This window comes from Callorhinchus milii, unplaced genomic scaffold, assembly GCF_018977255.1.
Source record: "Callorhinchus milii isolate IMCB2004 unplaced genomic scaffold, IMCB_Cmil_1.0 Scaffold829, whole genome shotgun sequence".
Taxonomy (NCBI): Eukaryota; Metazoa; Chordata; class Chondrichthyes; order Chimaeriformes; family Callorhinchidae; genus Callorhinchus; species Callorhinchus milii.
In genome coordinates this window covers 19,219-34,059 of record NW_024705570.1, presented here as the reverse complement: position 1 = coordinate 34,059, position 14,841 = coordinate 19,219, and the positions used below count along the sequence as shown (strand labels likewise).

The window sequence follows — 14,841 nt, the reverse complement described above, 5'->3', positions numbered from 1 at the left end:
CTCGAAGCACTTCACAGAATATGCTGTAAAGTGAATTAACTGTATATTTTGTGACGAAACACGGCAGCCAATTGTGCACAGCCTTGTCTCACAAACAGTCGTGGATTGAGTGACCAAATCACTATTATTATTTTCTTTTGAAGGAATTATTACCCCTGGAAGAGCAATCTGCCAAGTAATTGACAACCGGGTTCCTACATACTGCGAGGTAAACAGGAGCACGTTGAGTAAGGAAGCTTGCCCAACGTTTTGCCCTGCCCGGGAATCGAACCCAGCTCCTCTCGTTTGTGAGGCGAGCGCTCTTACAACTGAGCTACAGGACTCCGAAATGGCCTCAAATCAGACCTTGCATGATTTGCAGTCTGCCTAGTGGAAAACGGCCTGTTTACCCTTGAATTGTATGGCAGTGCACACTTATCCTACAGCTTGCAATGTCATCAAAAAGCAAATGGATGATGAACACTGAATTTAATTTTGGGAATCTTTCTTAAAATGGCAGTGTGAAGTGTTGGGTGTCTTGAGCTTGATAATTTGAGCCAAGCCTTTAGGGTCATTGGTGAATCGAATTGGTACGAATAGAATATATTGACTCTTTGACCAGTTAGTGTCACCAGATAGTCACAACTCGTACAGCTACCTCTACTCTGTCCATAACAATGCCTCATGTTCCCAATCTCTGCACTTTTTCTTGCAGGAGCTTTTATTTTTCACATCAATTAACTTGAGACATTTGGGTAAGCGTGTTAGTTCTTCAATGGCATCAATGCTCACCTTTTCTTGTTCAAATCTATGAGAGGATAATGATGGTAACTGAGCTTTGAATAAGGTTCTGATGCAAATTTACAAATATGCTGGAAGTGTAGCCATTTGTTGCGGTTCATCTTGTACACCATAACTGAGGAAACAAAGTTCCTTTCACAGTTTGTACATGAGACCTGTTTGGGTTATAGGTGGGTTATAAGGTCTACTTTAAGCAACATTTCTATCTATAACTCAGAAAGAAGTGACCAGGTCTGACATAAGTTGCTTTCTTTAACTTTGAAGTGTAGTTTTTAAGAAATTTGAAATTACTCCAAAATATGTTTTTTTTTCCCCTTCTTCCATGAAAGTAACCTAATTATGAATTTTGTATGCCCATGTTTGAGGCTAGTTTCTTCTTTCCCGCAGTACTGTTTTTCTGATGGACCTGTCAAACAGTGTAAAAGAATGTTTGACCCAACTCGGTTGATAGCTACCATAGTGATGCTGGTGAGTTAATTATATATTTTTAAAAAAATGTATTTAAAATTTGCAGAAACTGTTCAAATTTACACTTAAACAATTGCACTTTACATTGTTAGAAACTGCAGCTTGGACGATTTACAAAGACTTAAAATTTGGTTAATTGTACTGTGAAAATCTAGTTAACGTGAAATGCGTCTGTAAAAACGTGATAGGTTTTATGTTTGCTGTTGAATTGTGAAATCTTATACATTTTTCATTCTGCAGATTTGCCTTGCATGTACACTGTGTTCTGCCTTTTGGGTATGTTTCTTTTATCTTTTCAATACAATGAAAGTATTTCAATGAGTAGAGAAGAGTAGAGTAGTGCTTGCTGAGTAATCCGTTTTTCTGTCTTGTAGTGGAAGAAGGCTGCACTTGCTTTGATATTTTGCTTGTTGCAGTTCCTTGCAATGACCTGGTAAGTAAATGCTTATACAGATTTGTTTCAGGTCAGAGAGCCATTCAGCACATCAAGTGCAATGTATGTTTTGTTCTTTGTGCCATTTTTGACCGTAAATAGATAACCATACAGTTTTACGCTTTCCAGTGAGTCATGCTCTGTTGCTTCTGGGGATTACATGTACTATGAGTCTTAGAACGGGAACCTGCATTTGAACTTCTCTTCAATTGCAATTCTTAAAACTAGAAAATATTAAGTGAGATTGAGTGTTCCACGATAAACTTGGAACAACTGAACATTAGTTTGATTCCTTCTCAGTGTCTCACCACAATCACTACCGAGCTGCTGAGTAGTCTTGGCGATGTTGCTGTGATGATTCACCTAAGCATCGGCAGTCAACTCCCATAGGTGACCGGAAAAAAAAAATCCAGTAATCCATGAATGTACTTCCTAGGTGCAAAACCAGCAAAGAAATAGCAGAGGCCTGGGAGCAAATTGTGACTGCTTTATTTGCAATCTTCCCTTTAGTTTGAGGGATCATGGTGCTGCACCTTTTCCAACGTTGGCATCCATTATTTGTTCCCATTATTTGTGTTGAGCAGGTGAAATACGATATCGGAATATAGCTCATTAAGTTCTGTCTATTCTGCCCAACAGTGTGCCTCAAAGTCATTGCAAATACTTGCTATACTTTGTTTATCTTCCAGATGTTCTTAGTGAGGTGCAATTTGTGCAATTTATATGGAGTTTCATGCTCTGGCACCTGAATGAAACTGATGCTGCTTCAAACTAATTTCATTTCTGGCCCTTGTATCCGGCAGAGAGAAATTTTTTGTCCCTGAGCTGGTTTAAAGTCTTGACCGATTTCTATCAACCAGTCCCATCAATGAAAGAGGCATCCTTGTGATGTGAATCGACTTAAATATGAAAAATATTCACTATACTGTATTATAATCAGTGTTTTTTTCTCTATCAGGTACAGTATTTCATACATTCCATTTGCAAGGTAAGTTGGGCAATTTTTTCCCCTCTTCACTTCACTTCCAATCACTTGCACCTGTATTCCAAGATTGTTCTCTGTTTTCAGTATCAAGCTAGCAAAGCAAAGAACTGAAGCATACTGACAAAGCCCTCCCCTTTAAGATTAATTTACATATATTTAACTTAATTTAACTCCCTACTTGATTGTGACATTCTTTTGAATATATCTGGTTAACACTGACCTGAACATCGGTCTGTTTACGTTATCACAGGTGTGAATGTTGACATCTGATCTTGAAACTAAACCACCTAATTCGTACAAAATAGATTCTGTGTTATTATTTACATTTTTCAAAGATCTTGCCATTGAACATATTGAAAAAGTTGGTATTGTGAAGCATTGCAATAAGATTTTTTTTAAAAATAATTGGTGTAACTTGTGCAATGGTAACTGGATCAGACTGATTTTCGAAAGGTAACTTTGTATGAAACAGTTAACTGCTGATATTCAAAGTTCTATATAATCATAATCTCGTATCCAAAGATGGATGTTCTTTATGCACACAAACACACCGCCTTTGGGTGCCCAGCAGCTGTGTAAAAGCACTTTTAAACGTCCTCCTGACGTGAAAGGCACTATTTAAATTATATTGCAAAATTGCATTCTATAAAGACTTCACGTGCTGCATTGCTGTCATCCAGACAGGAAAGTTGCATGTTGGAATCTCTTTGCTGAGTTAGCTGGTCTCAGCCACAGGGGAACGATTAGCCTTAATGCTCTTGATAAGAGAAGGAAATATTAGCCAGATATCCTACTCATGGTAATCCAGAGATTCTCAGATAGAGGGTGTATGGGTGTTGCTTTAATTTGGGTAACATTGTAAATATTCATTCTTCTCAGTAATTCAAAATTATTTTGTACTAAAAGATATTAACATTTGAATGCATTTCCAATACAGAGATGCAGTGAAGAAGTGCTTTACAACATGCCTCGATTGAAGATGGAGTTTGAAATTGGTGAAGATAAGAGTTTGGAGTTGCAGAATGGGGTTTCTGGGCTACACCTTTTTGCACCAGCTTATACAAAATTACAAGTTTAGTAATTATTATAAAGTGTGCCTTTATAATGCGTTATCACCATTAATCTTGCATACATTCGGTGAAGCGTGATATTGTTATCAATAATACAAGTGCTGGAAATGGTCCTAAACCGTGAAGCCTTTCTAATTTTCTCTATCTAAGGTTAACATTGAGAATGGTGAACAAAATGTTAATCTGCAGGGACATGATCAATACAGATTAATAGCTTAATGACTGATCTGTTTAGTTTGTACTTTAAAAAAAGTCAAAGTCATTCCCCAGTGAAATTCGTCAGTCATTGCAAGTCTGTAAGAAATGACCGTATCCAGTGCTGAAATCTCAGAAGAGACTGAAAACATATTTGGTTTCAGCCTCTTGTAATGAGACATTATCTTAAATATTGACCAAAGGGATTATTGGGTTCACATACTGTAGACTTAATTCTACATGCCTTAACATTTTATTTTTCCACAAATAATTGCTATGGAAATTAATCGTGGGAAGTGTACCTGTTTACCTACATTAATAATGAAGAAATGAAAGTGCCTGAAGATGTCGCTATTTGGACCAGTGATGCAGTCTTTTTGTTATGTAGTTTAAGCACATTGTTGAAGGAGAAAGAATATACTTAAGAGATTCCATTTATTTTCTAATAAAATGTGCAATTTAACCACTGAATATTGGACACCAAGAAACAATTGGCTGTAAAAAATCAGAAATCATTCTCGTGCCTTATATTTTTGGGGGGGGGGGGGTGGGAGAGAAAAAGGTGCATCTTCAGATAAATTTGCAGTGCCTTACAATCAGATTTTTTTCCCCTGAGCCGAGCTACTATAAGAATGGTGAAATCTGTTGCACAAGTTCTTTAACATGCTTATTTTCTATACGGATTGTACAACCTGATGTTGCAATTTATGTGCTGCGCTGAGCAATGTTTTGCCAAGTGGCATAAAAGAAGCAGTGCAATTGTGTAATATGCTTTTCTAAACTTACCAAATATTTTGTTTCATTATAACAAGTTATAGTTATTTTGATGCATACAATGCTTAACCTTTTTAAAAGGGATTTTCACATACTCCTTCTCCACCTAACCCCAGTTAACAGCCAGTATAATTGTATATTGGCATTGAGACGTAAAAACAGTTTGTTTTGATGATGGCCTTGTGATCAATATAGATGGAATGCAGCCAAAAAAATCCCATTTTATAGTGGAGGAAAATGATGGATGTAAACTTGCATTTGCTGTTGATGCCAATTGCAAGTATTCTGAAGCACTTGGCATTTTAAAATTATGTAAATTTTACAAAACTGCAGCTCTGAAGATTGCTACACCTTTCAATCTGCGGGTAAAATGGAATTCTTATTGTATAAACCGCTTAGAAACTTGGACAAAGTGATTCCCACATCTGAAGAGGATGAGCTAGGTCAATGAGAAATGCACCTGGATTAACAAAACCTGCTGACCTCTATACTTGTTTTTTGTTCTAAAATTTTGGTTTTGGTTTGTTGCATCCATCTTGTATTTTGATTTGAAATGAATGCATTATAAGGGGTTTTAAAAAAAAAAACTAAGTAGAGAATTTGACATAAAAATGTATTGCTTACTGAAGTAAAAGCCGCAATTAAATTTGTGAAACAGGTAAATTGAATGTGACTTGTTTCAGAGTAAACAGTAATTTGGTTATTCATTGAAATACTAAAGAGCTGTAGGGAATTTCTTAGTTAGTGTAAGATGTCTTTAGGCAACGGGTTTTCAGTTCTTATCAATAGTTTATTACCTACTAATTTTATCAGGAATCAGAATCCTCATTGTGTATCTGACATGCAGCTTTCAGCTTTAATATCCTGTCAGTTTAGAAAGTATAATATTTCCAAGATTGTTCTACTAGATTCCTTTGGAGCCTATAGCAGAAATCATTATATGGTTGATATGATTTAAGTGCACCTATAACTGAATTGAAACATTACAGAACAAGTCCTTTAGATTGATTGTATATTGGATTTTGATGTGTACTTTTGTGAGTTGCCTTGATTTTATTTGAATTTCAATTTTGTAGTTCTCTTTACCAGTAATAACTTGGTAACCACTGCAACACTAGTAATATTTAATGTCTCAACTTTCACTTTAGCTTGGTTACTTTAAAAAGATGCCTTCACAATAAATTACATTAAATATCAGTGGGGAAGACCAAGTGATGCATATTTAAAGTTCTTCTGAAATACCTTCATGTTTAGCTTTGTGATTTTTAAGGTCAAATTAGAGATTGTGGGAGCTTCATTAAAGTGGTCAATTTTGGATGCTGCTGTAATTAACTTTCGTGTATTTTTCCTTGGGTGAGAGGAAAGTGTTTGTGTTTGCTTCAATCGGGCTCCAATATTCTCCTCCACAGCAAGAATTAATGGCTAATGATTCATTGTGTGAAACCGATATCGAAGCTTCAAAGTATATGTCTTAAAAGGCTACATCCTGCCTAGAGGCAGTCTTTTTGTTTAGTTGAAGAATTAGGAGTTCAATTTTTTTTTCTGGAGAATGTTCAAATTGCCTGAAATATGATTTTGATATGCAAAAATGCTGCTACTGTATTTTTTTTAAAAAAAGATGAAGGATGAAGATCCTAAAAATATTTGATTTGCTTTTTTTTGGTTCACATCACAATGTTTCTCTATTTTAAATCTTATTCCCCACCTTTTTTTTAAATTTCTACACTTTGGAATGAGTCTTGAGCATAATCATTTCAATAATGCAGTTTAATTATGATTACCTCAAAATAGTAATTGATGCAGAATTTGAACAATGTACTTTTTGATTTTGCAAAGTTTTTCAATGTCAGCTAAGATCAAGCAGGAGGAAGAGAAGGATGCTGCCTCAATTTTCAAAAAAAAATGCATTTCTCTTTTTGTATCAGCCAGTTTGTACACTGGTGCTTGTATCAGTGTAGCTCAGTTAACTATTTTCAAGTTGTAACTTTAAACATAACTGGTCTTTTTGTGCACTAATTCTACATTTTCTACATTTAATTTGTTGAATATGTTATTTTAATAGGAAGATATATTTAGGAGTAGCTGATAAAGGCTGTACTTTATAGATGAAGTGTCAATTCTTGTGCTGCACATATTGGAATATAATGTGTAGTTTTGCCTTATCGTACCATTGTGTGGCAGTGCAGTTCACCATGGTGTATCATGCATACAGAGCCAGTACTACGTGGTTTAATTTTAACTACTGTATGTGGTTTGTAATGATTATAAAACTTGTAAACCATGGTGCCTGATGTTAACTTCAAGTCTTGTGTGAGATTGAATTATGCTGCTTTGCAACTGACACATTTAAGTAGTGTTTCTGGCTTTGTTATGGTATTTGTTTAGAAAACACTTTCTTTGGAGTGAAATAAAACATCTTACAGTACATTTCCAATAGCTGATTTTTTTTTATTATTTCTTATGTCATTTCAAGAGAGCAAAGAAATCGTTCCATTATTGATTTCTCAAAGCAAACATTGTTTTCAGTAAAAAAAAAACACATCCTGAATGTCTTTCCTGGAACGGATTTGGATCTACGGTAAGGTTTTTCACCAGGTTTTTCACATCCTCTGATGGCTTTGCTCCCCCGCCATCATTATTATATTATTATTATCATTTGGGTAGAGCAAGGGTGACACCTGCTGGTTACAGTTGTAGATTATACTATAGGATCTATGGCACTGCATGTGAATTGGACCTCTCCAACAGCTAACCACTGTTTAGCAGATAACTGAGAAAGCATTTTGGAATCTAAATTCTGACCTTCCCCAATTACCACACCATTATTTGAGAGCCGAGTCGACTAACCAGGAAATTCACAGATGAGAATTATATGTTGCCGTAATCAGTGGACTGGCTATGCCCCACACAACAGCCCTTTAGCTCTTTGCTGTACTCAATTATCTGTTTAGGTAATAGGTGGGAGCGTAAGCTGTGAGGATGACACACGAAGAATGCAAAGGGAAATAGGTGAGTGGGCAAGAAGGTGGCAGATGGAGTATAATGTGGGGAAGTGTGAAGTTATTCACCTAGGTAGTAAAAATAGAAAAGCGGATTATTTTCTGGAGGGGGAGAGAGTAGGTAGTGTTCAGAAGGATTTGGGCGTCCTTGTACACCAGTGCCAAAAAGTTAGTATACAGATACAGCAAGCAACTAGGAAAGCTAATGGCATGTTGCTGTTTGTTGCAAAAGGGTTACAGTACAAGAGTAGGGAAGTCTTGTTCAGTTGTAGAAGGCCTCAGTGAGACCACGCCTAGAATATTGTGTGCAGTTTTGGTCTCTTTATTTAAGAAAGGACATATTCGCCTTAGAGAGAGTGCAGCGTGGATTCACTAGGTTGGTTCCTGGGATGAGGGGGTTGATCTACGAGGATAGGTTGAGTAAACTAGGCCTATATTCTCTAGAATTTAGAAGAATTAGAGGTGATCTTATAGAAACCTATAAGATTCTTAAGGGTCTTGACAGGGTAGATGCCGTGAGACTGTTTCCCCTGGTTGGAGAATCTAAAACTAGGGGTCATAGTCTCAAGATTAAGGGTCAGCCTTTTCGAGGAGTTGAGGAAACATTTCTTCACTCAGAGGGTAGTGAACTTGTAGAATTCTCTACCCCAGAAGGCTGTGGATGCTCAGTCCTTGAACATATTCAAGACTGAAGTTGATAGATTTCTAAAGGATGGAAGGATTAAGGGATATGGGGATAGGGCGGGTAAATGGAATTAGGTTAGAAGATCAGCCATGATCTTATTAAATGGCGGGGCAGGCTCGAGGGGCCGAATGGCCTACTCCTGCTCCTACGTCTTAACTGCTTTAAACACTTGATTGATGCAAACAAAGTTGCAACTTAAAAAAAACGAGTGGGTGCCAGGCAAATGTAAAAAGGTAATATCCCAGTTTTTAAAAAGTTAAAATGTGAACTATGAACCTAGGAAGTGTAGGTCCGTTTGATTTGACATCCTATAGAGCATGTGTGTGTGTGTGTATGTTTTGGGGGAGGGATGGGAATACATTGATTTAACAACTTTAAATTCAAATACAATAAAAAAAGTCAGTAAGTTGTAAGTGAAATTAAATTGTTGATTTTCAAAAGTAAACAAATTGGCTTATTTAATTCATATCAGTGGTTGGGTAGGAGAGAATCAAACCTTAAAAGTTATAGAGGATATAGAGATGCTTCGGCAAGTGTGTCACCTTTGTGCTTACAGAGGATGGCTGCAAGATTAACCAGGAGCTTGCATCTGTCTGTTGTGGACATTAAAGATCTTATATCACTATTTGAAAAAGAGAAGAGATTTCTCCTGGTGTCCTGGCCAACAATCTCCCTCCCCTCATCCCCTGCCCACCCAAAATAAAAAATTGGTTATTCAATTTATTGGCTATTTGGGGGACATTTCTGTGCACAAATTGGCTGCCACGTTTGCCCACAAAACACCCAGCCACAACTCTTTACATTAAATGCCATGAAGTGCTTTGAGATATCCTCCTGATTTGAAAGGCACTATACCACATGTAAAGATTATTATAAGAGGTTGTAATAGCATTTGACATAGCGCCTTATCACATAATTGAGCCGTCTCAAGGCGCTTCACAGGATATATTGTAAAGTGGACTGACAGTGTATTTTGTGGGTGAATCAAGGGAGCCAATTGCACACAGCAGTGTCGCACAAACAGTCGTGGATTGAGTAAGCTTTTTTGGGGGTGGGGGCCTTATTACTTGCCTACGGTTTTGCCCAGCCCAGGAATCGAACCCGGGTCCTCACACGTGTGAGCCACCTGCGTAACCACTAAACTACAGGACTCCACACGAGTTAGAGAGAGAGACAGACAACATATGCACGATCGTGTGCAAGTTAGAGAGGACTCACAGTCACGGGTTCGGAGAGAGGAGGGGAGAAATGCTAGTATTAGCAGAAAAAGTGATGGTGAACAATAAATAATAAAGGATTTCTGGTAGAAACTATCTGTAAAATTACTTGTTGAAATAATGTGACATTACCGGATCTGAGGTGCGAGGATCAATGTTGTACAATAAACCACAGTTACCTAGGGATTGTTTTAAAAAAAATTAAAATGAAACCTTTGGTAGCAGTTCCAAGATGTCATTCATTTGTAGTGATTGCATAATAGGTAAAGGAACCTTTGCACTCATGACCAAGATGTTTTGAATGAAAGGCTTCTGCTGCAATACTCATCTGAAATTTGAAGAAACCTAATCTACGATAAGTCATTTTAAGTCTTATAATCCTAGGGTGCCGTCTTCCTTTGATTAAAATTGAGATTAGGCAGATGGCTATTTTAGTAATTCAATTATATCTTCATCCAGTGCAAAGCAACCTGACGCTTTAAATTGCTGACAGTATTGTACTGACTGGGAGATTGGGTTTCTGCAGCCTTCTGGTACATTCAGCACAGTTTTCTGCTTCAGATGATTTGGATAATGTGCAGGAGATGGAAATATTCATCAAATGTTGTCAGTTAATACCTCTTATTAGTTGTTCAAAGCACCTGTTGATGTATAGATTAAGACATTTAAATTAATAACTGAGGGAGACGACATCACTCAGACCATGTTTATGACCTTGTGCAATCATTTAACTTTTCCCCATCTTAAAAAATGGATGTTTCTCGTAATTATTTTAATTTAATTTCTTTACATTCTAACATTGGGATCCAACCTGTGATATTTATTAACAGATCCTTAATTGGAATCCTATTTGAATTCTCTTTCACAGTAGATCACATTAGAGCAGAACTTATAGTGAGTTGGTGTGACCCACTTCAGTGACTGTAAGTTTTATGTAACTCAAACTCCTTATTGGAATGTTATTAAGAAATATTATAAATTAGTAATTAATTATCTGTTATGCACATTGCAGTAAGTGTTCAAGCCAATTCTCAGTGCCAACCAGATCTGCCATTATAGCACCTTGCGCTAAGTCAGAGGAAGTGAGTGCAATAGTGTTTGAGCAATATAATAATAATCCTTACATTAAATATAGCAATTTATCATGTTGTTGAGATGTCTCAAAGCAGTTCACAGAATATACTGTAAAGTGAATTGATTGTAGATTTTTGTAAGCAAAACGCGGCAGTGAACAGCAGTGTCCCACAAATAATCGTGGATTGAGTGAACCAAGTTATTACCCCCAAAATTGATCCACCAATTGGCTAACAACTGGGTTCCTATTTACTGCTAGGTAAACAGAGGCTCATGGAGTAAGGAAACTTGCCTAAGGTTTTGCCACTCCTGGGAATCTAACAATGGGATGTAGTTATTATTCTTTGCATGTTCAGTGGAAAGAGGGACAGCAATCTCAATATTGTAATGTCATTACTGCAATTTTTCCACATCCTTTTGTTGAGAATTCAACATGTAAGTAAAACCCTAGATTTTCTTTTGAGAACATTTCTTTTTCATGGGTCTGAAACCCGCTGTCTATTGTGGTTGTCTAATCTTCACTTTGAACTATTTGCTGAGAATGGTCATAAAATATTCTTTATCTTCACCTGAATTTACTTGTTGCCTCCCAGATGCCATCTTCCTTGCTTACTATTCTTTCCAACTGTTGTTTATCACAACTATCTTGTATAGGACATGGAGTCCTGTAGCTCAGTGGTTAGAGCACTCGCTTTGCAAGTGAGAGACCTGAGTTCTATTCCAGGCAGGTCAGGCGAAACCTTGGGCAAGTTTTCTTACTCCACACAGAGCCTAATAATAATCCCTTCAAAAACCAAAAACAATAATAAATTGGTCATTTTCAATCTACGACTGTTTGTGGACATTGCTGTGCGCAATTGCTGCCGCGTTCGCCCATAAATATACAGTCAATTCACTTTGCAGTATGTTCTGTGAAGCGCTTTGGGACATCCTCCCGACGTGAAAAGCGCTATATCAAATGCAAGGATTATTATTATTATTATTTGTATAGGACCTTGCTCTGATTGGATTTAATTGAAAAGGGCAGCATACCCCATCATTCAATCAAGAAAATATTAAATGTTTTTCAGAAATTATCCCAAATACATGTAAGTGTAAACATAACTCGGTTCAATATGGGAGTGTGAATGAATCACCACCCTTTGTCCAAGGTCTGGCTGAAAACCTAAAAATGCATCTCCAATGTAAATACTTTGTTTACTCTATTCGGTGAGTTAGATATAAGTTTTGCACGGTGATCTGAAAAGTGAACAGAAAAAATAGTTTGGGAATATTTCATTAGTGTTTGAGATGGGATTTTCCAGAACCCCAAGATGTGGCCTTTGGTTTGGTCTATGTTAAGTAGATGAACAAAGTGCTACCACTCGAGCAAATCCCTGATTTATTCTGGGGCAATATTTGAACTTGTGTGTTTTTTTAAATCTCTTCAAGTTACATGACTATTTTCTAGAGTTTCTTTACATAAGCTTTTCCTCCACACAATCTAACTTCCTTGGGGCATTGTGTCATTTCTCATCCTCCCTCCCTTTAATACGGAACTATTAATACGAGATATCGCTATTGTATACAGGATGAGAGAGGAAGATAAAATGACCCATGAGGAAATTAACTTTTAAAAAGAAAAGGCCAGGTGCACTTTTATTGGCCATGTGGCAGAAAATTAAAAGCTTATTTGAAGGTACACATGCACCTTCAAATGCCAATATCAGGTTAAAATAATTTGATAGATAAATATGACTTCTTAATTTAAAACAATGCCTCTTGCCAGCACTCTTTGCACTCTTCAAAAATGAAACTAATCATGGTTAACAAGGTTATATTATGTTACATATATTTGTAGTTAAAACTCTCAGTATAGTCATCTTAATAATAAATAATCCTTGCATTTGATATAGCGCTTATCATGTCTTCTAGATGTCTCAAAGCGCTTCACAAAATATACTGTAAAGTGAATTGATTGTATGTTTGTGGGCTAAACAGAAGTTCATTTTTCACATTTTTCCTTCTCCCGATGAACGACTGACAATTTTGTCACAAAATTGTTTTGATCGACAAATTGGGAACTCATAATTTGATGCAAATGTCTGTCCCGTGAATAATTCCAGATTAGTGATATTTTGGGTACTTTGCAAGCTGTTTGCCCTAATGTGAATCGACCGGACACTGTAAATTTGTTGGCTGGAGATAAGGAAGGGGTTGACAACATTGGAGCAAATTGTTTCCTCCAATGGTTAAAATGGCTGAAGCTGCTTCAGTAGTTTTTTGCAATTAAATAGTTTCTGATTGGTTTCCGAAGTCCTTTACCCTGAAGTTTCTTTAACTTGCTATGGATCTAGAAAATACAGAATAATAAAGCTTTGCTACACACGAACCAAATGAGTATTCAGTGATGTAATCGTATCAATGTGAAGCTACTCATTTGCCTTCTCTAATTGGTTAGCTGAAAAAACAATTATATATATATATGATATATATATGTATGTGTGGTGTGTGTAAGTGAACAAGTTGGTATGCTGTGTTCTCTGATCAGAAGTTTGTAGGTATAAGACCAACACCTTGACTTTGAGCCCATAGAATCCCTGGTGACATTTCAACGTAGCGCTGGGGTCCCTATATTGTTCGAGGTACTGTCCTTTGTATGAGACATTAAACTGACATGCATATTCAGGCGGATATTAAAGATCCCTTGGTACTACTCGAAATGAGAAGGGGGTTTCTTCCTGTGTTCTGACCCAACAATCCCCCAAAAAAATGCTCATCCACTTCTTGGCAGTTTGTGGGACATTACTGTAGGCAAATCGGCTGCTGAAATTGCCTGCAAAATACACAGTCACTACTTTGCATTCCTGTGAAGCACTTGGAGACATCTTCATGACATGAAAGGCACTATAACAATTTTTTATTGTAAGGTGTCATGTATTCGAGTACCTACACGACTGTGAATATCTAAATATATATACAGTACCATAGCTGAAATCCTCTAAAAGTGGATGAAACGAAAGACATTGTAGGTTCTTTTAACCAAAGTTGCGGAACAATTTAAAGTAATCAGATATATTTCAGCCAGCTCAGTTCAACTCACGCTGGTTTCCTTATGAAAGCAAAGTCATTATCTTTGTGAATAATTTCACCTTTCAAATTCATCTGGTTTCACCACAAGACCTGACAGATCACGAGAAAAGTTGCACCTCACTTCTCGGGGAGAAACAGCTGACAAAAGGAGAGTTCAGTACATTATAATAACTATGCCATTAAAAAGTATACCATTAAACCATTAAAAACGGCTGTCATCAATCCTATCTCAAAAAACCCTCCCTGGACCCATCATTGCTTTCAAACTACTGTCCCATCTCCAACCTCCCTTTCCTCTCCAAGGTCCCGGAACAAGTTGTTGCTTCCCAGCTTCACTCCCTCCTCCCGCCATTCCCTTCACAAACTCCTCCAATCGGGTTTCTGTCCAGCTGCGACCAGGGCTCCCTCTGCCTCCTCGTCCTCCTTGACCTCTCTGCTGCCTTTGACACAGTTGACCACTCTATCCTCATCCACCGCCTCTCCTCTCACCTCAACCTTCATGGCTCTGTCCTTGACTGATTCAAAACGTACCTCTCACACTGCGTCCGCTTCATTTCCACAAATGGCTTCTCCTCTAACCCCCGCACCGTCTTGTGCGGCATTCCTCAGGGGTCTGTCCTTGGTCCCCTCTTCAACATTACACGCTCCCTCTTGGTGACATTATCCGCAGACATGGGGCAACTTCCAACTGTACCTCTCTACCTCCACCCTTGACAGGACCATTGCTGTCCTAACAGAATATATCAAAGTCCTGTATGAGAGCTAACTTTCTTCAGTTGAACATCACCGGCCGAGGCACTCCTGCTTGGCTCCTGTTAGCGCCTCCACACCTCAGGCACTGACACCATCACCATCCATGGTTGCACACTCCACCTTGCTAAGCCAGTGCAGAACCTTGGTGTCTTGTTTGACCCTCAGCTATCCTTTCTCCCCCACATCTGTGCCATGACCCACTCTGCCTTCCCACCTCCGCAACATCACCCAGCTCCGCCATTGTTTCACACCACAGGCCGCCGAAACCCTCATATACGCTTTCATTACATTGAGTCTTGACTATGCAAGCTCCTTGCTTGTCGGCCTCCTCCTCCC

General features: G+C 37.8%; 1 protein-coding gene across 1 annotated transcript; it reads left to right on the top strand.

Moving 5' to 3' along the window:
• Positions 1-1,167: 1,167 nt before the first annotated feature.
• LOC121852499 (vesicle transport protein SFT2B-like) lies at positions 1,168-4,540 on the top strand (the record flags this gene model as incomplete). Its single annotated transcript, XM_042346466.1, has 5 exons — positions 1,168-1,248; positions 1,489-1,524; positions 1,623-1,681; positions 2,640-2,669; positions 3,604-4,540. Coding segments are annotated over 5 exons (246 nt in total), but the record flags the coding sequence as incomplete, so codon positions are not given.
• Between the last annotated feature and the right edge of the window lie 10,301 nt (positions 4,541-14,841).